This window comes from Centroberyx gerrardi, chromosome 7, assembly GCF_048128805.1.
Source record: "Centroberyx gerrardi isolate f3 chromosome 7, fCenGer3.hap1.cur.20231027, whole genome shotgun sequence".
Classification (NCBI taxonomy): domain Eukaryota; kingdom Metazoa; phylum Chordata; class Actinopteri; order Beryciformes; family Berycidae; genus Centroberyx; species Centroberyx gerrardi.
The window spans coordinates 27,767,317-27,791,639 of NC_136003.1; the positions used below are offsets into that span (position 1 = coordinate 27,767,317).

Below are 24,323 nucleotides of genomic sequence, written 5' to 3' on the forward strand. Positions count from 1 at the left end.
TAAGTAATGACAATTAAATTAGTTTTTTGCGGTTGTTTCTCGTTGATGATGATTCATATCAGTTTCCAATGTGTTGTTCCTGCTTGGCCTTCCCCCTGTTGGCCTCCTCCCTGTTTTATTTCAGCGTTTCTCAAACTAAAAATGGGTTCAACAAGAGTAACAAGAACAGGTTACTAGTATGTTAATGAATCTTGGTCTCAGGGTGACACTGCATTCAGTGAAAACAGACCATTAATGCATGTTCATTACTTGTCACCTAGTGAGAGGTGTGATTGACCTGATAGAGGTGGGTAAGAGATCTGGTTGGAGGTGTTGACAACCCCTCCCCCCACTCTCTCTCTCTCTCTCTCTCTCACACACACACACACACACACACACACACACACACACACCCCACCTCCCCATAACCCTCCACTGTTTACAAACAAGTGTCTTAGGCTACAGATGGCAGGGTCATTCACCCTGACAATATCATTGGGGCTTACAAACAAGCCTGCAGCACCACCAGCTCATTTCATATTAAAAAGCAGTATAAACAAGTAGCTGACGACGCAACAAGATATTTTTCGCAATTATTACAGATTGTAACAATGATTATCTAAAATATGGACAAACTCATGATTACAAAGTAACAAGCTGCTGCTGCAGAAGGAGGGATATTCAAAGCAAGGCATGGATTATGTAGTGGACGAGGCAGAACATTTTGCACTGTGATTTTGCGCTGGTGCGATGTGGTGACTGAGCTGATTTTCTTGCCAGTCGATTACATCGCTATGATTGTTTTTTTTTATTTCATTATTGCATTGTGTACATTATTGCCGATGCATGAGCGTAGATGATCAATAACCATCCCCCATGTGATCATTATGGGGGATGGGGGATTGCACGTGTAAACTGATTTAATCCTTTCCCTTCTTGTATAAAGATCCACCTGCCGTTTCTTATATCTAACCAAGCATATGCGCGTATTGCTACCGATCAACCGACCTTGAGTCTGTCCTCGGGTTAATGCTTACGTGTGATTGGCCGCAGCCGCGTAGCTGCATGCGCTTCCTCGCATCTCATTGGTTGGGAGCGCTGTCAGTAAAGGCATATCCGCCTCTTGCGCCGTTTGGTTGGATCTTTCCGCTACCCTTTCTCTCGGCGGTGGGTCGGAGCCGCTGTCCCTGGCCTCGCATGTTCCCCTCTAAATTCCTGTTTTGAATTTGATGCCCCTGTTGTAGATTTGCTCCATTTACGACGCCTTTGAAAGGCCGCAGTCGGGCGTCCGCATACCGGTGTTTTATTTTTCAAAGTATTCGGCGTTTAGAGGCTTTAACCTGAAAATGGCCGTGGTAAGCGGATCGTCTGGGCCGGTTGCCCGGCTCGAGGGCCGTGAATTCGAATACATGATGAAAAAGCGCTCGGTGACCATCGGCAGGAACTCGTCTCAGGGCTCCGTGGACGTGAGCATGGGCCACTCCAGCTTCATTTCGCGAAGGCATCTGGAAATATTCACGGCCAGCGACGATGGAACCGGCAGCGGAGACTTCTACCTGAGGTGTCTCGGTAAAAACGGGGTGTTTGTAGATGGAGTGTTCCTCAGACGGGGCGCCCCTCCTCTGCAGCTACCACGAATGTAAGTTTCCCTTGGTGAACATGTGGATGCTAATGCTATCTGTTGGTGTTAGCCAAGCCAGCTAAAGTCAACAGTTAACAACATTGGTTTGTATTTGCTAGCTAGGTTGAGAGGAACACGTGTTTTAGCTTGTTAGCTAGGACTCAGCATCCTGTCCACAATGCCCTTTTTCTTTGTTGTCATTCTCGTGAGTAACGTTAACCGTGTTAATTAGCCGACTGGCTTACTCACCGGCTGGCTCCCTCATTGCCTCCAGTGGCTAGCGATAGCCGCATTCCTCAGTGTCTGTAACGTGTCTAATTAGCCATCACAAGATTTTAAATGCGATGCTATTGGTGATATGGTGTAATGTTAATGGTAGTTGCCGTTTGTTATATGAACATCCCTAAGTCAGAAGTAACGTTATACTGTGTTATTTTAAACATGCGTTGAGCCACCGGGTAACCAAGTTAGCTAGCAGTTAGCTGTAGCTTCGCTGTAGTTGTGAATGGAGCTCCTCTCGACCCCTAAACGTAAACAAACCAACCGTCCCCGCCCTACCGGCTCACAACAGCAGCAGGACGGGGGCCTGCTGGACCTTTGGCCTTTCGTTAAGACTGGCTACCTTATGCTAAACAATATATCACCAATTATCTGCTAAACATTTAGCATTGTATATGTAGGCTGTAGATGTAGGTTTATCAGACCAGGAGTCGCCATTAATAGAAAGTTAATGAGCTAACTTAGCTAGCTGTAGGTAACTTGTAGCGTCTAGCCTGCACTATGCCATTGTTTAACTTTGAGGGTTGTTGATAATGTGAAAAGGCTTGTTTTGAAACCGTTGTTTGTTATCCGTTGGGGAGCCTGCATCACCGATACGTGTCTCTTGTATGTAGAAAACATTCGCCAAACTTCATTCAAAACTATAACAAAATAATATGGATTTGATTTTTAGCAAACGCACACTCCTCGTAGAACATGACCTCAGACGTTTTGCGTCGTTTTTTAATGGTGTTTATTATTTGTTTATTATTAGGATCCCCATTAGCTGTGCATAATGCAACAGCTACTCTTCCTGGGATCCACCCAAAACATAAAAAACAGGACATAAAACTTAACATTAGCTGTGATTGCACTTCACTTTTTCAGTACAATACAGTTCATTACATTGCTTAGACTTTGTGTTATTCTAGAACAGTCCATGCAGTCCACAGAGAAAGGAGAGAGGGGACAAAAGAAAAATTAAATTATCACAAAAGGTTGGCATGTTGTGTAAATAACCAGCATACAGTATGTAATCTACATCTTGACCAAGAAGTACAAACCAAGTTTACATTTGGATTTCTTTTTTTTTTCTTCTTTTTTTTGAGTTTAGCACTATGGCATTTTACTTGCCGGGTAGACAAACTCACCAGCCACAGCCAACATTGACCAGGATTTTCCATCTTGCTCTAAACTGTTCTCTAATTCCTTAAGTTGCCATTTGAACCACTTTATTCACACTAAGCAACTTTGTGCAAAAATGTAGTCAACTGGTTTGGTTTGATGCAATTTCTGGACTGCTAAAAAAGTCCTTACCAGAGCTAATAGTGAATATTACATCTGCTTTTTGTTTTATGGTGTGTTTTATATGGTTTATTTTGTCATTAACTACATTCTTGTCTTAACTTCGTTTTTGTTTGTTTTTCTCTGCTTGATAGTCTAATCCAGTTTCTGCACTGCTGAATGTACATGGACAATAGTTTTGGTCTGTCATTTGCAGTTGCTGGCTTGCTGATACTACTGTAATATTTGTATTTGAAATTATTTTGTAATTGTTTTTATCAGCATCATCCATGTCCTCATTTATTTTGTTGTGTCGTAATTAACTTTACAGGAATTGTAGGTTTAGAATAATATTGCTGCAGACACTGATGTATTGGGACATGATTGTGATCTGAACTCCTGTCCCATTAACTACACATCATGCTGGCTGTTACTGTACTATGAGGTACAAGGATCAATTCCCATTCATGGAACACCAAGTGGTTTCATGTTCTCATATTGATCAGGTTGACTGGCACTAAAGAGCTTTTAATCAGCAAGAGTCCTAATACACTTGCATTTACTCCTGTTGGTTAAGACACTTCCTAGCATGGCCGCGACCTTCCTCACATGCTTTATCGTAATCTGTAACTCGTTAGCGCAGTTAACGTTAACAACCCAGACCAGTGGATCAAAAGAAGGGTGCCACTAAGGAAGCAGGCTGACAGCATGAGAGAACTGGCTGAGCTCTGGCCCAGGGGACAGGTTGGTTATATTCCAGGGATTCCTCTTTGGTGATGTAAACAGACTGAAGAGAAAGGAACAGCCACCCCCCTCTCTCCCTCCCTGTCTTCTCCACACCCACAGATTTTCTCCCAACTTGTTACTCTTGCTCTCTTGCTGTCTTCTTTTGTTTACATTCTGCAAAATGGTTTTGGGGGGGAGGTTAAAGCCCTGTAAATATAAGTGAAAACCAAAGCGAAAGTGTTTGCTGTGATACAGAGCTGGTAAGTTTTCGGTTGAACAAGCTTTGTTTGTTGCCATCCTCACAGCTTAGCAGCATAGCAACTGTGCATTTGTGTTTTGTGGTTCAGGCGTCATTGTGCATAGAGGAGAAAAAAAATTTGGCAAAGAGGTCCTGATGAATGCATGGGGGGGGGTGCTCAACAACATGAACAGGGCTTTCTATTCTGTGAGCTCAACTCGGACATGTTTTGTTGTATTGAGATTTCCAATATTAATTCAAACTGAAGTGTTGAATTGCATCATTTTTTTGAAAGTCTGCATTTTTAATTATTAAAAAGGCAAATGCCTGTTTTTACAGTGGTGGGGGGATGTTTGGGTGGGTCATCTACTTCCTCAAGAGGAATTTATCAGTCCGACTTGTTGAGCCCCTTACAGCAACAACGTATTAACACTATCTTACAACACATGCATGCACACACACACACACACTGTGAACTTCTAGGGTTGTAAACCCAGCATGCGCTGCCTTTTGTAATCATACACAGCGCTCGGTATGGAATGTGATGTCTAAAGCTGAGCATTCCTGTATCAAAGACGTCCTAGTGGTTGCCAGGCGAAGCCGGAGTCCAGGGCTTGTTTTTAATGAATTGTTTTAAGGCCGGCAAGTTATGAGTATTGGAGTTAATATTAATGTTTGACCTTACAACAACAATCAGCAGCAGGTGATGACAAACAGGATATGACGTAATGAAACACGATTGTTTTTAACATCTCTAATTCCATTTACAACAGTGTATTCCTGTTTTCAGAGCTGTGTTGGCATTATCCTGTTAGTTATACATAGTAGTTGGATTCTGAGAAATGCTCTGATTTGGTTTAAGGATCTTCCATAATTTTATCAGATCTTTATCAGGTCTTTGCCGGAGATGGAAGTCTATACCCTTCCTGAAAGGGTGTTTGGAGGGCACATGCATAATGAAAGTGTCTCCCCTCACCAGTCTGGCTCCAGGAAGTGTTTCAGTCTCCTTCTGAGAGTGGCAAAGCTAATTTGAGACGTAGGTGTCGGGGACATAGTTCTCTCTGTAGATGCCAACTCTGTTAGGGCTTGGCAAAGAAGGGCTGTGCCTGGCACTCTTAACCAAATGAATAACGGGGCCTTGGCAAAACAATCTGGGCCCGCTCTGTCTCTAGGGTGTCAGGCTGCCCGAACTTTACAGTGATTTAGAATTGTTTCTTCAGTGGTATCTGTGAATGTTGCAGTCATGCAGATTTCCCTCAATTGTTCCCCTCCTTCCCACTGATATAAACATCTATCAGAAAGGAATGATGAGCCTATTTTATCAAAACTGAAAACTCTTAGTACCTTGCATTCCTTGGTCTTAAGTGGTGTGACTCTCACTTTGTTCCTAGTGGCAACGGCACCTAGCATTGCTAAGGCTCTTTCCCCCTACATGTATAAAACGCAGAGTAAAGTTAGCTTGATATTGGATATTCGGTGGATATTTGTTTCTCCACCATCAAAAACCTGTAAATCAAACAAGTAAAAGCACATTGATGAATATATTTGTGATTGCTGGAAGAGGAAGAACAATTTACAACCACTGGTTTCAATATTGCAGAAAATGTATACAGAGAATATCCAGTATTAAGTTAAAGGTCCCATATCGTGGAAAACGGGATTTCCCTTGCCTCTGTGATTATAAAGGAGTTGGATGGTCTATCTAAACATGGTGAAAGTATCAAAATGCACGGTCGCCAACTAAATCCACACAATCCATATTAGAAAAGCGAGCCTCTAAACGAGCCGTTTGGACTTCCTTAACTTTGTGGCGTCACAAAGGTTCGCTCATTATCATTTTTGTTAGAAATAATAGACTAACAAAGTGGTTTTTTTTCAAAGCGGTTGTCATTGTTTATTACCGGAGAGTTTTCCCTACCTGTAGCTGCCGGGCTGCGGTGTCTCACGTTTCACTCTTGAAACGGTTAGCCAATCAGAACAAAGGGGTCGTTAATATTAATGAGCCTTAAAGACACAGAAACAGCCTGTTCTTGTTAAGGCTCGGAGAGATGCTGGAAAATGAACGTGTAAAAATGGATTGAGAGTGTTTTTGGCACATGACACCACACACACAGCTTTTAATGGACCTCAAGACACAAAACAGGAAAGCGTACAATATGGGACCTTTAACTTTACCTCTATCACATACAACCCACAGCTAAATGGAGTTCATGCCTGTTCTTTGGGGTTCTGGGAAATGTAAGAAATCACTAACTGAAGTAGACGAGGCAGTTTTGAGGGAAAGTGGATGCAACAATAAAGTAAATAACGCCACTTTATCACAAAATAACTGCTGGAATGCATTGAACACCACAGATTGATGATATCTAACAGTGTATCTGAGGGGAGATTTTTCCTAAAATAACCACAGAAAGAAATGCACACTTCCATCCAAGGCATGCATGCTGTTGTTTACATGGTGCTGAGGGGAGCGTGCTTCAAGCATGTGTCTGTGTTTACCACACCGCCTAAATTTATCCATATCCTCCACTGAGGCGCGTTGTCCCCCCTAGAGCTAGCCATACTCTGCTAGCAGTACTCTGCAGTAATAAAGTCGAGGTTGGTGTGATAAATGCCATGGAGCTTGCTGCTTGCATCAGTGGTTCCCAACTGGTGTGAGAATGACGGAGGGAGCTCAAGTGTGGTTCGGCAATCAACGTCAAACAAAATGATTGCATCAGTATTCAGATTTAATTAACTAGCATACACATTGTTTCTTCCAGCTAATTAAAGACTGGCAGCATATTGTGTCTTGTTTTATCACATCTGTGGCTTTGTGTGGTATTTTCACGTCGACAGCGGTCGGATGTGCCTTGAAATGCTTTTGTTTCTCCAATGGGTGCCTCAGCACTTGGAGCGGGAGGGGGGGAAAAAAGACATGAGAGCTTCAGGTTTTTGATACCATTTCTCTCTTTTTTTTTGTTATTTTTTTTTTTATCTGCAGGTGCACTTTCAGGTTCCCCAGCACAAACATCAAGATCACATTCACAGCGCTGTCCAGTGGGAAGAAAGTGAAGCGTGAAGCACCGGAGTCCCCAGTGAAACCAGTACAGCCCCAGATTTCTCCTCTGACCATCAACATTCCAGACAACATCGCTCACCTAATGAGCCCCCTGCCGTCGCCCACTGGCACCATTAGGTACTCCCTCTTAAAAATAGGGTATTCACTGGGCTTAAGTGGGGGAAGGAAAATAACTTGGTGGGATCCAAAATTCACCAGCCGCTTTGATTATTTCACCCATCAGATTTTTTTTTTTTTTAGAGAAGAACCTCCCAGACGATGCTTGGTCCAGTCTAGTCTTGTTTATTTATATAGGTCTTAATCACAGTCAAGTCTCGAAGGGCTTTACATACCATGCTACATCGTACATATACACTACCAGTCAAAAGTTTGGACACACCTGATTGAATGTACTATGTCCATTTGTGTTATTTCATAGTTTTGATGTCTTTGCTATTATTCTAAAATGTGAAAAATAGTAAAAAATAAAGACAAATGTGTGTGTCCAACTTGACTGGTAGTCAAAAGTAGTCAGCTTCAGGGTTTTAATCAGTCAGTGGAAGGGGTGGGATATATTTTTTTATATAATTCAACTTGAACCTGATATTTAGAGCAAAACCAATAACAAAAGTTATTATTTTACTTAATCTTGATCAGTTACTGTAATCTCTAAGTACTGAAACTGAAATAGTGACTACTACACTACTCGTTACTACTCGTAGTCAGTATCATCTTTTAAATCACTTCTGAAAACATAATTTTATTGAAAAGCTTACCCTTTAATCCTGGTCTGATTCTAGCCAATTTTCTATAAGATTTTGATGTATTTATTCATTCATTTGTTTGTCTTTTTATTTATTTATCGTCATTTGTTTGTCTTTTCTTTTATGTCTTTGCTATTTTAATTTTTACAGTACCTTCAGTTTTTATTTTTGCCCTACATGTTTTATTCCTTGCACTTTTTCCTTGTTGTGAAGCACTTTGTAACTTTGGGTTTGAAAAGTGCTCTATCATTATTACTGGGAGAAGTAGTAAATAAAGTACTGGACATTTTAACCCTTACTGAGTAAAGCACGACCACCCAACACCGCCGACAAGGCTTGCAGTTTTGTCAGGCTAAGATCCCAAATCCAAAGAAAAGTCAGTCCCTCACGGCCCGTCGCTGACCTCGAGGTGTCGGCTAACCTTGACACGGCCTCTATGGGGATCAGCTTAGGCTTAGTTCACTGAATGCGGGGCGAGGAGTGGGAAGCGGCGGCATCAGAGTCGTAGATCCTCTCAACCGTCCAACCTGGCCAGATGGCTAAGAAACAACCCAGTAGAGTCAGATCAATACCAGGTTTCTATCCTTTGTTACTCTTGACTCAAGTCTCACTTGAAGGTGTGTCTACTGTACACACATGTAAATTGTCTCGGTGCCAACACAAATCCTAACTAAATTCAATACATTACATTGTCGTTTAGCAGATGCTTTTGTCCAAAACGACTTACAATAAGTGAATATTCTCAACAGTAGTAAAACCGACTGTATCAGTCTTCATCAGCTAAGCCTGTTATAGGAATAAGTAGCATTCGATCTGTTTTTTTAGATATTAAGAGTAGAAGGGCAGCCACTGCTGTGCATGTGGGAATCCCAAGCTCCTGCAACTCAGTGTTTGTTTGGTTTATTAACATCTCTGGAGTCTCCAGAGAATAGGCTTTTAATATGGACATTTTCCTTTACATTAAGCCTTTTATCCCCCTAGTTATTTAATCCATTTACTTGATAATTTGAAATGATTAAGATCCTTTTGCTTTATTGCTTTAGGCAATTGTGGGTCATAAAATGACTGCGGTACTTTCTAGACAATCTGAGAGGCGAGGCTATTTGCATAGGTGTTGGCCGACTGCAGGCCACTGCAGCAGAGACTATGGATGAGCTGAGCCAGGGTATTTAATTGTCCTCCTTCCTAGAGATGCCAAGCTAGTTATCTCTTAAGTTGAAGCACTTGTTTCAAACCTACTGTGTTAGTTAATTGTTTTTTTCTGCATGTAGTTTAAGTTGCCCATGGACATTTTTGTTTTCAGATGTCTGTTTGTATATCAGGTGTGTGTTGTATTAACAGTCTTGTTGCTTCTCCTCCCAGTGCTGCTAACTCGTGCCCCTCCAGTCCGCGGGGCGCAGGGTCTTCAGGCTACAGGATGGGTGGTCGCATGGTCAGCTCTGCAGAGCTGCAGCTTATAAACGACAACTCCCAGCCTGAGAACGACAAAGAGGCCTCAGGAGGGGACAGTCCCAAGGTGAGAGCAGGCTGGGTGGATGACGTTGTTGGTCTAGCCACTCTGTGTTAATGTGTACATGTTACGGAAAGGTTGCTACGGCATTATTACTCTACAGTTTGTTTGTAGAGTTCACACATTTTGCAGTGTGGACAACTGTAATTCCCAAATTGCCAAAAATATGTAGAGGAACTCTTTCCACATGTGTTGCAATATTGAAATTGCAAATTCATTGTTTATTTTTGGTCAAAATCATGCAGCCATAACTCAAACAATCTTATCTTAAAGCTGCATTAGGCAACTTCGCATAAGGTTGTCTCCAAATCGCAGCTGTTTGAAAAATCTGAACCTTAATTCCCCGAAATCCTGTAATGTGTCATCAGTAAACTGCACACAGCAGACTCATGTTTACCAACCCGGCCGGTCTGTGATTATTCATACCAAAGGAAACCAAAGGGATGCGAGAGGCAGAAGATCTAATGTTGACCATACCGACACCAGAATTTCATTTGGGCAAATAGGGGAATGTACTGGGCCTCAATTAGTGGAGATGTTGCAGCTCCATTTTGTGAGTTAGACTGAAAAGACTGTTGTATTTTTACATAAATATCTTTCCTAGTGCTGCTTCAAGATATAAATGGTGTGTTTTTCATGATTGCATGATAGCACATGTCTTTATGGGTATAACGGAAGAGTCTTGCCATGTTATTTTTAAAAACCTGCCTTTCCTTCTCTGTGCCACAGGATGACTCCAAACCTCCGTACTCCTATGCACAGCTGATCGTCCAAGCCATAACACTGGCTCAGGACAAGCAGCTCACACTAAATGGAATATATACTCACATCACAAAGAACTACCCCTACTACAGGACTGCAGACAAGGGCTGGCAGGTGAGTTTTGGCCCGGGTCCTTCTGTCGGTACACCGCTTTCACTGATATCAAGTCAGCGTGACGGTACAACAGATAACACACTGTTGCCGAGGAATGTAGGCACAAAGCAGCTGAAATGCCTCAAAACCTTCGGGGCATAGTTGGGAGAGCATTTTTCTAGTCATAAGGCCTGCTCTCGAACATTGAATAAGTTTAATATGATCTGTTTAATTTGTTAGGATGCATCATATTCACTAAAACCGATATTCTATAGATGCATAACCTTATTTCAGAATCTGTGTTTTTCTTTAGTCTGCCAGCTGCCTGTTTTGTTGCTGCAAGACTTCTGTCTTCACCACTAATGCGTTTGCTCTGTTGCAGAACTCGATCCGCCACAACCTGTCCTTGAACCGCTATTTCATCAAAGTGGCCCGGTCGCAGGAGGAACCCGGCAAAGGTTCCTTCTGGAGGATAGACCCGTCCTCCGAGAGCAAGCTCATCGAGCAGGCCTTCAGGAAACGAAGGCCCCGGGGCGTGCCCTGCTTCAGGACCCCCCACGGACCCCTCTCCTCCAGGTTGGGTTTTTATCAAACTTATTCCTGCTGTCACTCGCCGGTCACACACTCAAACCTTCCTTGACAAACTTTATTAGTCGTGTTAAGCGGAATCACAGTTTACTGCCGTCTACAATATTGGCTTGATTGAAGATTGGTACAGCAAAGGCCCCGCTTGACCAAACTGTGGCCTCAGAAATGGTTGGAGCAGGCCAGTGAGCTCATTTTGTACAATAAAACCAAATGGTGCAAGGTGAGTTCGGCATAATTATAATTAATATCATCTGAAAGCTTTGCGATTCAGTATGAAAATACCCTGGAAACAAAAACGTACAACCTCTCACACTCAGATTTCGACAGCCTGCCACTAACTATGGGGTTACAAAGTAGTCATTAACATAATCTGTTTACATTTTATGGTTAAGTTTGACACACTAGACCACAAAATGATGTGTTCATGCGTGTGTGCTTTTTTGATTGCATAATTTTAGAGCGCACAAAGTTTGGTTTAAGTAGTATTTGTTATGCATTTACGTATTATTGCACATCAGTAAATATGCATGACGGCGCATTGATTACATTTAATTTCTCCTTACCTAGAATGGACCAGTGGAAATGCTAATTTAAGTAAACTTTAGTTCAATGTCCCCTGAACTGAATCAGTAATGTACATAATCCCATAGCAAATTAAAACACAGTATCATAGCAAAATTAGATTCTGACTATATTGTGATGCATGTACGTATTGCCAGTATCACACCATAAGGTCACATCTTATGGTTTGATGATGTTGCTGTGTGTTTTTATTTAATGTGTCTTTATTGTTATATGTGTATAATATGTGTTTTTGGATTACTGGCTGCGAAGCAAATTGTCCTACGGAAACATTTAAGTCTTACTCTAATATGGACATGAATTCGGGGATAATGCAGTCAGTCCATATAGAGAAAACACCTATCATGTTTTTTATATAAGTACCCATATTCACCTTTTTCTTAATGCAGATTTATTTTAATATGAACTTTTTGTGCCCCCACCTGTTTCAGGAGCGCCCCGGCCTCACCCAATCACTCGGGGGTGCTCTCCGCTCACTCCAGCGGTGTGCAGACCCCTGACAGCCTATCACGAGAGGGCTCCCCTGTTCCCATGGAGCTGGAGGCCGCCCCCGCCCCCGCCCCGCCCACCGCCATGACGGTCCAGCCCAAACTGGCCGTCATCCAGGAAGCACGCTTTGCACAAAACACACCAGGTACGAGACCGTGCTCGGTCGAGTAGTCGGTTTGTACCTATTAATGTGAATATGATGCACATTTTTCACATATATTCTGTAAATTCACATATTTCTCTTCATGCTCTCATATGATCTCATTTGTTATGTATTGCGTATGTCTTCATACTTGATATATTTTTAATCTCTTTTCATGCTGCATCTATTTTTGGGATATTTTCCATATTATACATGTATTTAATTTTTTCTTTGTCTCAGTATGTTCCAACTGCTGTTATTTTTGGACACCCTGCATGCCTGCTGTATTTCATATATTTCACACTATTCGTTTATGTTTACTTATAACTTAATACATTCCAGTGTTGTAATCGTCAGTTGTGATATGTTTAATACCTTCCTTCTTATATATACAGTTTTGTCTTAGCAGTATCCAGTTGTTTGCTGCTGCCACGACCCAATTTCCCCACAGGGGTTATTAAAGTTTCATCGAGTCTGATTAGATCAATTAAACTAAACATACTCAGCGGCGATCTATACTCCCAACTGTCATTATAATACCAGCGGCGGGGGTTGTGTTCGATCTGTTCCAGGCTCGCCTGTCAACAACCAGCCGGTACTAATAGCAGTCCAGCGCCAGTTACCTCAAACCATCAAGCCAGTGACCTACACCATGGCCTCGCCAGTGACCACCAGCACCTCGCAGCCTGCCGTCCAGGCTGTCCACGTCCTGCAGCAGATCCCGGCAGGATCCCTCAGCCCTGCGGTGATCACCCAGCAAGCCACCATCATCCCCAAGAGCGAGCCGCAGGAGAACGGGGAGCACACAGAGATCAAAGGTGAGTCGGGAGCATGGTGGGAAACCTTTTCGTCTACCAGCCACAGTAGCTGCTACATCCCAGGGCCTGGTTGCATGAAGCATCTTAACCGAAGATTTATGCAAGATTTCCTTAGAAAAATGAGTAGAACAAATTCACCTCAAGCCGGTCCTGTACTTAGAATTATGCATATATCCTTAAATGCTTAAGTTTTCATCCTTATGTTGTGTTTTTTATCATAAATAATGTCGTCCTTAGCAACAGGAAACTTAAACAACCATAAACAGTTCCTTAACTTTAACAAAGTCTAGATACGGCTGAGTTTTTCATCGGAAGAAAATTTGCAAGGATTTCATTCATATTTACTACAGTTCGTGCATCCTCACACGTGAATGAGATTTCACCAGCTCAACTTGTCTGAGATATAATGCAGGAACACACAACAACAACTCCTGCTGTAAAAAGAATAAATCTTTTGATAGAGCTATCCATTAGTTAAGGGCTTAATTATTAACATCTATTCAGCATTTTTGAATTGGCACGGTAGGGAAGAAGGCCACTGAAGTTAGATTGTCTATAAATATAAAGCTCACCTATTTCAGCCAAGAAGCCCTAAAGTTGCAGCTTTCAGAGTTGTGCAGTTGTTTCTGCAGTCTCATCAAATTGTCCTAGCTGTCCACTCTATATGACAATTTAACCAGTACGGAAAATAATAGCTCACTGCCAGCAATTGGTTTAGCCATTAGCCTTTTCACTCTAGCTATGAATTAACTGTGTGTTATTCACTCATGCAATTGTAAGATTTGTAGTTTGAGCCATTTCTGACATTTGCCGTGGTGCAGATAATGTACCAGTCAATTGAAGGGCTGCATTTGTCGAAAGGCTTTTTCTTGAACAGTCCTTGACACCATCGTTCCTGTTTCTGTCCGTCTCTCAGTGAAAGTAGAGCCCGTTCCGACCATCGCCCACGCCTCTATAGGCGGCTCCAGTCGCATCATCCAGAGCTCCCAGTCAGCCACGCCCCTGCAGACTGTTACCATAGTGCAGCAGGCCCCAGTGGGCCAGCACCAGCTGCCCATTAAGACCATCACACAGAATGGCACCCACAGCATCACCACTGCCATCCAGGGACAGGCCAACTCAGGTGAGGCACCAACACCGCAGTGATTCTTTTGTCTGAGACGCTGCACTGTTCTGGGGTGTTTTTATGTTAATCGTCTTAATATTCAGAGATTCATTTTACTTATTTTGTTTTTGGGGATTAAATTTGATGCCCACACAGTTCTTCTCTCAAGGTCCCATATTATACCGTTTCACTTGATAGTATACTATTTATACTGTACTATCAGGATAAGAAAAATGTTCTGCATGTTTGCAAATGTATGTAGTTTAGTTGTAAGGGTATTTAAAATTAGACTTCCTATAACGCAGCCCTTTAAGGAAGTGTAATATTCCAGTCTTTGTCTTCTGTAAGTGAGTAATCCGTAACTCTGTTTTCAAAATGTACCAAGATGCAAACAAGCACAAGTAAATTATTAGAAGTATTGCTTGGTTTGTAAAATGTTTTAGGCTATCCATTGTTTCCTTTTCAATGTGAAATGAACCCAAAAACCTCACACTCGCCAAGTAAAATCAGTGTAGGATTTTAATTATTTTGATAAAAATCGTTTCTGGCGGGTTAATGCACTTCTTCCTTAAACTTCGACTTCGATCTCTTACACTACTTTAAATTAAGCTGTCCAAGCTTGTTCCGTGTTATCAGCGGTTAATGTTAGCATGACAGCTACTCCCCACCTGACTGCCAGAGAACTCCCTCTGCGGCAGTAATTCAACCCACCAAACTGAATCTGTTCAACTGTTACGACACTCGCTCTGCCTCCACTGAAAGGCTCACGCGTTCCCCCTGTTCTCCTGCGTATCTGGAAAAATGTGTTTTCTATTATCGCACATTAGCAGCAGCTGGGCCAAACCGCCTTCCACACAGGCCTCCTGCCTACAGATGTTGGTTAACCACCGTTTGAACAATTCTGACAGTGAAACATTTCCCCTTTACTTAACCGCCCTTTCCCTTCCATTTCCTCCCGTTCAGCCACAGCTGTCGCGAGCCCCCTCCACCTGCTGGCGGCCCACGCCTCGGCCTCCGCCTCCCTCCCCACCAAACGGCAGAACGGCGACCAGACGGCCGGCGAACAGCCGGAAGCCAAGCGCATCAAGTCGGAGGACGACGAAGTTTCCACCTCAACCCCCGCCACCGCGGCAGACTCGGACTCGTCGGCAGCTAACGACCAAGGCGGCCACCTCAACTAGTCTTATATCCAACCACACACCACACAACCCCCCACCCCCACCCCCACCCCCACCACCACCACACACACCTTCTCTAGGTTTTTCTCTGGTTTCCTCCTTCCACGGTTTTTCTCTCGTTCCCCATCGTTTCTTTCATTTGTCCTCCTTCTACCATCGACTCCCAAAGGTGCCAAACGGAGAGGATTATGTTTTTTTCTCTTTTTCAGTTTGGGTTATCTATTCTAGAGCATCGGGAAGAAAAAAAATTATGCCCACCCCTTTAAAGACTGGAAAAAGAAAGTGGGTTGAGAATGAAATTTAAATAAAGAGTTGAAATGGGACAAGGATAAACTCATAATTGAAAGGTGTCCCCTGTGAGACATTGCCACTGAAATAGGAGGGTGACTAAACCAAGACCACAGGAAGCCTTAACAACAATTAACCCTTAAGAGCTGACCTTTGACCTCAAGCGGTCCGACGGGGGGCGGGCCTACTTCAGCCCGGGCCGGACGCCGCCTTTCTGTCTTATCTACCTCAGTGCAGACTGGGGGCTCCGGCAGCCAGCGGACCCGTCCTCCCCGGACCAATCGGGACGGCTCTGGATGAAGTGACCAACCAAGCAGCATGACGAGCATTTGGTGTTTTTAAAAAAAAAAGGAGAAAAAAAAAGGTGACACGGTCAACGATGAGCGCACTCAGAAAGGGATCAAAAACAACTCGGAGCCAATATTCCTGAACCTTTTGGCAGCTAGCCTTTCATAATACTGACCTTCCTTTATCGCAGCTGTACGTAGATATGCAGTATTTTGTTGTTCATATGTGGAGCATAGGATTCGTTTTTTTGGATGTATTTTCACTTATATAGATAAGTAATAATTTAATTAAAGGAAGCATACAAACGGTGAGGTCGGTGACATTTCCGTGACTTGAGCTAAGTTTAGAAATCTCACTTTTTTTTCTTTTTTTTTTATGTGGACTTCCTTTCTGTTCGGTGAAACAGTGTAGTTTCTTAATGATACTCGGTAAATGGAGTATTTGTTTCCTTTTCCCGCCCCCTTTCAAATCCTTGTTCTGTCATATCCATATGAATTTGCTTCATTATACCTACATATTTTAATACTTGCACAGATAACCAATATGATATAAGCATATGAAATCTCCATGTGTAGTTTCAGATGTCTCCTTGACCTTGCATGTATCAGACAAGAGAAAAGTACCTGAGTTGTTAACTGTAAATTGAACAGAGGAAAAGACCTGCTTTATCCAAACCAGACCTGCACTTGATTAAATGTTTGTGTTTTTATTTTTCCTCCCCTTTTTTTTTGTTTTTCTCCCACCCTTCTTTTCCTCGTTCCCCCTGGCTGTGTTGACTTGTGGTGTTGGCAGACCCTTTGCTTGATTATTTTACTCTGTTCTGGCGACCTGGCGAGTCTGTTTTCAGATTGTACACGTTCCAAACAATAGTAAAGAAAAATTGATTGATGTTTGTTCTGCTTCAGTGGAGAAATGCTTTTTTTTTAATAAATTAATTTAAAACCTTTATTTTTTTTCCTGTATCTTTGGCTTTGATATTAGAATCGGGCCCAGACTCTCAATCAACAACCCACTGAGCGTGTTATTATTATTATTATTATTATTATTATTATTTAAATCTAACATTGTTGCTAGTGCCACTGTTGTCCACAGGAGGGCAGTGCAGGAGTGTTTTTCATCCTGTCAGCTGGTCAGGAAAGTACCAGATAAACTTTGCTGCCTTTAACACAAGATGGCTGGACCCTAATACACCATAATTTGTCATGCACACAAGCATTTACGCTAATTCTAATCGGCACAGAGCGCTGAAATAAGACAAAAGTGGTGAAAGATTGGAAAATTGACGGTTTTAATCTTTATGTATTTCCCTCTGCTGCACCGCTGTTTTACCTCAAAAAATGACAAAATTCATTGCCTCAGAATGTTTTTCACAAAATGAGAGTGTTCATGAGAGTATAGCGGTACAGTATGTGAGACGTTTGCTTCACTAGTAGCGAGTTGTTGGTTAATGTCTGATGTGGTCTGGGAGGGGAAAAGAGACGCCCAACAACAGTGAAACAATTATCCAGTTTGCACCCTGCTAAGTTCCCACATTCCACCTTTGTCTTGTGGGATCTAAATAAAGCTGCTGTGTTGGAGGTGTTTCCTCACATCGCGATTATCACAGAAAGCCCTCGAACACACGGTTAACAAAAGCACGAGCTGTTGGCAGATGTGCCGCGGTAATGGAGAAATCAACAGCAAGACCCGCGGGCTGTTAATGAAGCTGCTGGGAACATTTCTCGTCGCCTCGTTCAACTTTGCCACTCGCCACATCAAAGATTAGGTGTGATGAAATAAAGTGAAAATACAAAAAAAACCAGCATTATTTTTTCTGAAGTACCCAGCAGCAGAAATCAGTTTTCTTTTTCTCTGTGGTGCTGCAGAACAGTGTGACCAACAGCATCTACCTATGAAACCACAAGCCTGTTTTACCTCTTTTGTTATTTGTTCTTGAAATAATGCATGAATGATTGAGCTCTTATATACTCTATATACAGCATACAAACAATGCAAATATATGAGTTAATTAATGGTGAAAAAATACACAAATTCCAAGCAGTAGTGCTGGAAAACAGCAGGGAGTTTGAACGTTGAAAGATTTGACCTCTTGACTTGGCTGCTTATTCAGGTTTAAGTTTAAGTTCAGTTTAGTTAGCTGAAACTTTAATGATCCCAGTAGAGAAATTGGGCTGTTGCAGCAGCTGAGAGAAGGATATGAATACGAATAGAGACAAATACAAAGATAGTACAACAATAACAAGCAACAAACAAATAATTACAACCTGAGGACATAAAAATAACCATAACACATCTTTGCTGACAGATTTACAGGTTAGAAGTGGATTTTGCAAGTGTGCATCGTTAGCTGTTCACATTGTCAGGTGTACAGCTGGAAGAACATATGTACAGAAATGTGTGCAGATGTGCATTGTAAGCCATTCACATTATTAGATCATGCAGAACTACAGATACAAAATACAAATCACAGAGACTTGTCCAGAATTATGTATCAGCCCATTTACAGAAGTATGTACAGGTCATGTGCATGATCACAGATCTGGTTGAGGAAGTAGAGCAGATGTACAGAGTATTTGAGAGTATCGGAACAGAGAGAAACAGTCGAGAGCAATGCAGCAGGAAGCATCGTGTAGCCGGGCGGCACTTTAAACGCTCCTTGGTGCACTATGGTACATTTGCACCTACAAAGGATAAAAATTGATAAAAGAGAGAAGACAAACTGTGTGAGTGAGACAAAGAAACCCCAAAGGGCTGATAAAAGAGTCTTACCCCAAAAGAAAGAAAGCATAGATAAGAATGGTGCAAAAACAACAAAACCCAGAAATACGTCAGCATGTGAATGACAGTCTGTAAGCTGTATATCATGTCAGCCTGAAGTCCCACCACACCAGTGAGCAAGAGGTGAGAGTTAGGGTTAGACACATACTGTAGACTATATCAGGCTGATATTGTCAAAAGGCATTCTGGGAAATGTAGGAAACCACTAGCTGTAGACTAAAAGTAGACGAGGCAGGTTGAGGGAAAGTGGGTTCACCGAAAGAGTAAATTACAACACTTTCACATCACAAAATAACTCCTGGATTGCATTGAACATCACAGATTGATGATATCTAACAGTGTGAGAGGATCTGAAGGTGGAGCTTTCCTTTAAAGGCCTAATGCATCCCGGAGTGTCTAACCCTAAAAGAATTTAATTATCCTGGGTTTTCAGTGGAGAGTTTTTTGGCCTAAATGCTGTTTCGGAGACTTTTCCACCCTGACAAGAACTAAATTCTCGAGGGGAAACACTGAGTACTTTTGAGTACTGAGGCATTTTCTTGGCATGAAAATGGAAAAATTGAAATATATTGAATACCGGCACAAAATATCAGCTATCGGCAGCTTCGATACAGGAATACCGGAAATGCCGGCCCTCAAAAACCCATGTCGGTCGCAAGTAAACAAAATCCATATACTGGACATCTGACTATGAGTAATGGCCTGAGGTGGAGCGGAGCCTGACCCGGGAAGGCTTCTCATACAGTGGCAGGTATTCAGCGGCTCTCAAGCCTGTCAAAATAAGGCCGGTTACGTAACAACTCATATAACCCTGACGGTGTTAAGCAGTGTTAGGCGGCCTAATGAGTGTGTGCATACTAGATCAGAGGCCCTGACCCCGGGCTCTGCCCCCGGCCCGGGACGCACAAGAGCGGCCATTCATGTGTAAAACGCACATCAAACATAAACCGATCCAGTCTGTTAATGCGCGAGTGCTTCTGATCGGCGGTTTTTCGGTGGGACGTTGGCAAACAGACAGCGAGGGACGGTGAAGAATAGCAGAGGAGACGAGTCGGGCAGCAGCAGCATTCAAAACACAGGGAAGAGAGAGAGAGAGAGAGAGATGGAGAGAGAGGGAGATTGGCATTGTGAATACATTTCTATTGCCTCCACTGCTGGCTGTGTAGGTGGAGTCTCCATAGAAACTAGGAGCTTGCTGCAACTGCCTGTATCGAGCGCTGATACTCTGGAAGCTGGAGGGGGGGGGGTTTGATAGATAGATGGAGAGTGTGCAACCTGCCTAAAATGACCACACAAAAAAAAATCCCATTTATCTCCGTCTTATCTCTCTCCCTTCTTTTCCAAAAGAAGAGAGAAGCAGCTATTTTCCCCCTTAAACGAAGATCTAACCATTCACGGAGTTCAATTCAAAGCTGGCCTGATCCATTACTTGCCAGAAGGGAAGAAGCATGCCTTTTATTAGCTTAGTCTCTCAGGTCACGGGGGGTTGCCTGCTATTTGTATTCCCAGAATAAAACTATTCCAGGCCTCTAATCCTCTGATAATATCTCTGCTGTGCATGTTTGACTGCGGCCACTCCGCTGTAACAGGCTGCTTAATGCTGCCGTTTCCACAAGGACTCTGTCTGTGTCGCGGTGGGGTTTGGTGTGTGATGTGAGGGGTCAAATTCACACAAAAAAAAAAAGTGATACAAGCTACAAAAATAACACGTCAACCCCCCTCTGTGTTTGTTATTGGTGCATCACGATGGAGCAGAATTGAATTTGAGGTAAAATCCTGGTTACACAAAATCTCCCTCTCCACGTGGATTTGCTCTTGTGATCCTGCTATTTTAAGAGTCCAAATCCAATTATTTGGTAATCATTGCAATCCCTGTTTTGAAATAACACGGCAGAAACAATAATCCTTTTTTTGTGAGAACCATGTAATTCTGAGGAATTTTATATCCAAAGGCGGCATTCATAGCCTGGGCACCAAGCTCAGGCTGGAAGCTGCATTTTTTATTGTACAATAGATACTTAAGTTAATTTAAGAACTGAAATAAGCTGCTTTTTAGTTCCAGCCTCTGGAGTTTTCAAGTATTCTGTCTGGTTTTTTATGCTATGAACCACCTTCAGGGTTCCTACGCAGGTCTGGAAAGTCTGGAAAAGTATTAAAAATTAATTTGATCATTTCCAGGTCTTGAATAGTTTGGGAATTTGAAAAAAATGTCTGGAAAAGTATGGAAAATGTTGTGGTTCAGGTCCGATACACACATAATTATAGCTTTTATGTTGTTGTAGACCCACTTTGAGTCCACAGTTTTTGTTGATGTGAAGAATAATGTTCAGATAGAGGGATGCTCTTATTATCCAGCCGCTGTCAGCATGCATTATATCAAATACCGACCAAAATCAAATCCAGTCAAGAACATAGGGTCTGGGGAAAATATGGAATTTTAAAATGGAAACCGTGTAGGAACCCTGCCAATCATCTCACATATTCTGATATTTGTCGCTGTGAAGAACAATCTTCATCTATACAGTGATATGACCTAGTTAGCAGGGGCAAGATCTCTATCTGCGTAAATCATATTGGACACCAGACAAAATCTTCAAAACAAATCAAGGTCTGGAAAAAGTATGGAATTTTTTAATTGAAAATGTGTAGGAACCCTGCACCTTTTTGGATTTTGACAGTCCTGTAGATTTACCATTTAAAGTGATATTCCACAAGATCCTGTTTTTTTGTTGTTGTTGTTGTTTTGCCGTCTTTGGTGCTAAGCGCTCATTTGGCGTTTTTGGTGTTTTTGCACTGCACTTCCCAGAAATCACAGTTCTGTGACGTCTTCTGCCTTGGATTGCATAAAACAACTCCTCGGAAACGTAAAACGCATCACTTCCCAGGAAAGACACAAGACAACAAACGTAAAAGCTCTCACGAACTGGATGAAGTTTGATTCATGGTTGTGTAATATCAATAGAGAATGGCAAAACGGACATTTATTCATATGAAAATGTTGCAGATTATTACTTTAACCAGTCTACAAGGCTGCAGTACAGCCGTCCACCACATGATGACAGTGCAGAGCAATGCATGTGAACCTGCATGTACACATACTAGACACACACACACACACAGCATAACAGCAAATTCAGAACTGCTGCACTAGAGTACCAGAGAGTTCATAACACCTCATGCTTGGTCTTGAATCTAATCATTGATGTGGGCATTTTTTCCCTCTCTCATGTCTCTCAACCGCTCTTAACATCCGGTGATAGTCAGGCAGCAGCAGCCATTTCTATATGCAGCGGTGAGGAGGACAAGGACAGAGGGATGAGAGAGAAAGAGAGGGGGAGTGTGATGGAGATAGAGTGGGAGAAAAATAACAGAGAGGCTGAGAGAGAGAGGAGAGGGAGAGAGAGAGATGTGGGCGGTTTTGAGCCGAGCGGAAAGATGCACTACTACGGGAGGATGTGTGGGCGCGCTTTTGCCAAATGAGTGGCTCTGGGTGGGATGAGGCGCGCTGCCCGACCCTCTGTGGAGATCAACACAGAAGACTGCAACCCCTGGATAACAACAGCGCTGCTCTTACAACCGGCCTCCCAAAGCCCTTACACACACACACACACACACACACACACACTCATGCACGCTCCCACAAATCTCACGGCTTAAAAAAAAAAAAAAAACCCAGGCAAATGGATGCTTAAGAGCACTCAGTAGGCATTTCGCTGACGGGCCTCAGTGAGCTGTGCTGGCCGTGTTTACATGTTAATGTGATGCTGAAAAACACTTGACAACGTCACCGAGAGTATATTCTGTCTCTTCACTCTCTCTTTCTCCCTCGCCGTCTCTTGTTTTTATCTCTCTTTCCACTTCTGACTCTCTCTGCCTCTCAGATTCAAAATTCAAATGAATAAACTGCAAGAAGGAAGCAAAGAAACAGAGAAAAAGGAAACTTAAGATGCAGTATTATAGATTAGCAAAATAGCAAATAGCAATAACACGATGGTACAAATATAACAAAATAGTAATATATATCATATGTTATTTACAGTCATACATATTTACAGTCAATAGCTATACAATGTTAATCACAATGTGTTGAATGATGTACAGCTGATATATATTTTCCAGCTATAAACATGGTATCATCTTCCACTCCAAGTATCACAGCTAGTTTATGAGAATCAATAAAGAAAAACTCTTCTTTATGTTTTCAAATTCTCTCTCTCTCCCTCTCCCCCCCCCTCTCTCTCCCTCCCTATCTCTCTCTTTCTCTCTCCCTCTCTCTCCCCCCCTCTCTCTCTCTCTCCCTCTCTCTATCTCTCTCTTTCTCTCTCTCCCCCTCTCCCTCTCTCTCTCTCTCCCTCTCTCTCCCTCCCTCTCTCTCTCTCTCTTTCTCTCTCAATTCAATTCAATTCAATTTTATTGTCATTATACCAGTCCAGTATAACAAAAAGTCTCTTTCCCTCTCTCCCCCCCTCTCTCCCTCCCTCTCTCTCTCTCCCCCCCCCCCCCCCCCCTTCTCTCTCTCTCTCCCTCTCTCTCTCCTGGATGGGTTTGGACATGTGTTTGGCTGCTGGTAGCTCTGGACTCGGAGGTCCGGGGGTCAAGCCGTGCCTCTGGGTCATGAAGTGGTCTGAAAACATCACATGGGCTCCTCTTGGACCGACATCAGAGGCCCCATGAGGGAGTGCATGGAGTGCATCCGTCCCCTAACACTTTTTTTTTGCGGCGCTTCACAACACAATATCTGCAAGACTGTGAGGTGCGTTTTATATTCCGTATCTGCCGGAAAGCCACTATCAAAAGAGAAAGTTTGTCACGGCTGGAAATGAGTGGTGTATTGCCTCATGAGATCCAGGAACCACGAGCAATCCAATATACCTCAGTCTTTTATTTACAAGCCTAATTTCACTGCTTCAAAATTTAGAGAGTAAGTTGCATATACACACTTCACATCTTGTTTTTTTCAGTGTAAACTAGAGAGACATTGTGTCAATATTCTATATCTTTATATGGCCATTTTCATGCCATAATAATCCAAAAATTACAAGGATTTAGTGTTTCTTTCAGGAGTTTTATTCTTGTCAGGGTGGAAAAGCCTCATCATGGGACACTAAAACTCTGTTGAACCCCAGACTCGTTGAATCCCAGACGATTGCAATTCTTTTAGCTGGGTTAGCAGCTGCTCAAGGCGGGACGACCCACCTCACCTTGAGCAAAATACTCCGACCACACTGGAACTTTTTCTCTGGTCGGCCTTCTGAAATAATAACAATAACATTCATGCATGCTATGAATCAGATCAAAATGCCCCAATACAATCAGTTCAGGTTAAGGGCTTCCCATCAAAAACAAATGTAGTACTGATTAATTATACAGTGAACATGTAATAAAAAAACTGCAATGAATAGTGCTAATTTTCATAGTCTGTTATGACAACTTATGATCAGTTCAGTTGTGCCTATTCCATACCAACGAAACCTGGTTTAAGGAGCTGCCAGCTTGCCTCAGTGAATTTCATTTGAATGGGTTTCAGTGAATGTTTCAGGGGCTTTTCCACGCTGCCAAGAAGCTGGACCACACTGACTGGCCGATGTCCAATTCTGAACAAAAGGCCAATATCGGCCCGATGTGTCGTCAAACCGATGTATCAGTCCAACCTGACAGTAATCTGTGGCTGTGTGTAGGATGTGAGGTGTGGAAAAGCCAAGAGCTTTGGCTCCGATGCTGCATTCAGGTCACATGGGAAATACAGAAGACACAATCTTCCTGCTTGAAAACACCGTTCACCTCAGCTGTCA

General features: G+C 42.6%; 1 protein-coding gene across 1 annotated transcript; it reads left to right on the forward strand.

Moving 5' to 3' along the window:
• Window positions 1-1,156: 1,156 nt before the first annotated feature.
• On the forward strand, window positions 1,157-16,701 carry foxk2b (forkhead box K2b). The gene is made up of 9 exons (XM_071896120.2): window positions 1,157-1,618; window positions 7,090-7,284; window positions 9,273-9,426; window positions 10,150-10,296; window positions 10,658-10,851; window positions 11,877-12,079; window positions 12,649-12,894; window positions 13,811-14,017; window positions 14,963-16,701. Exons 1-9 carry the CDS (start codon window positions 1,326-1,328, stop codon window positions 15,178-15,180), a joined length of 1,857 nt encoding a protein of 618 aa, XP_071752221.1. The 5' UTR covers window positions 1,157-1,325; the 3' UTR covers window positions 15,181-16,701.
• The last annotated feature ends 7,622 nt before the right edge of the window (window positions 16,702-24,323 follow it).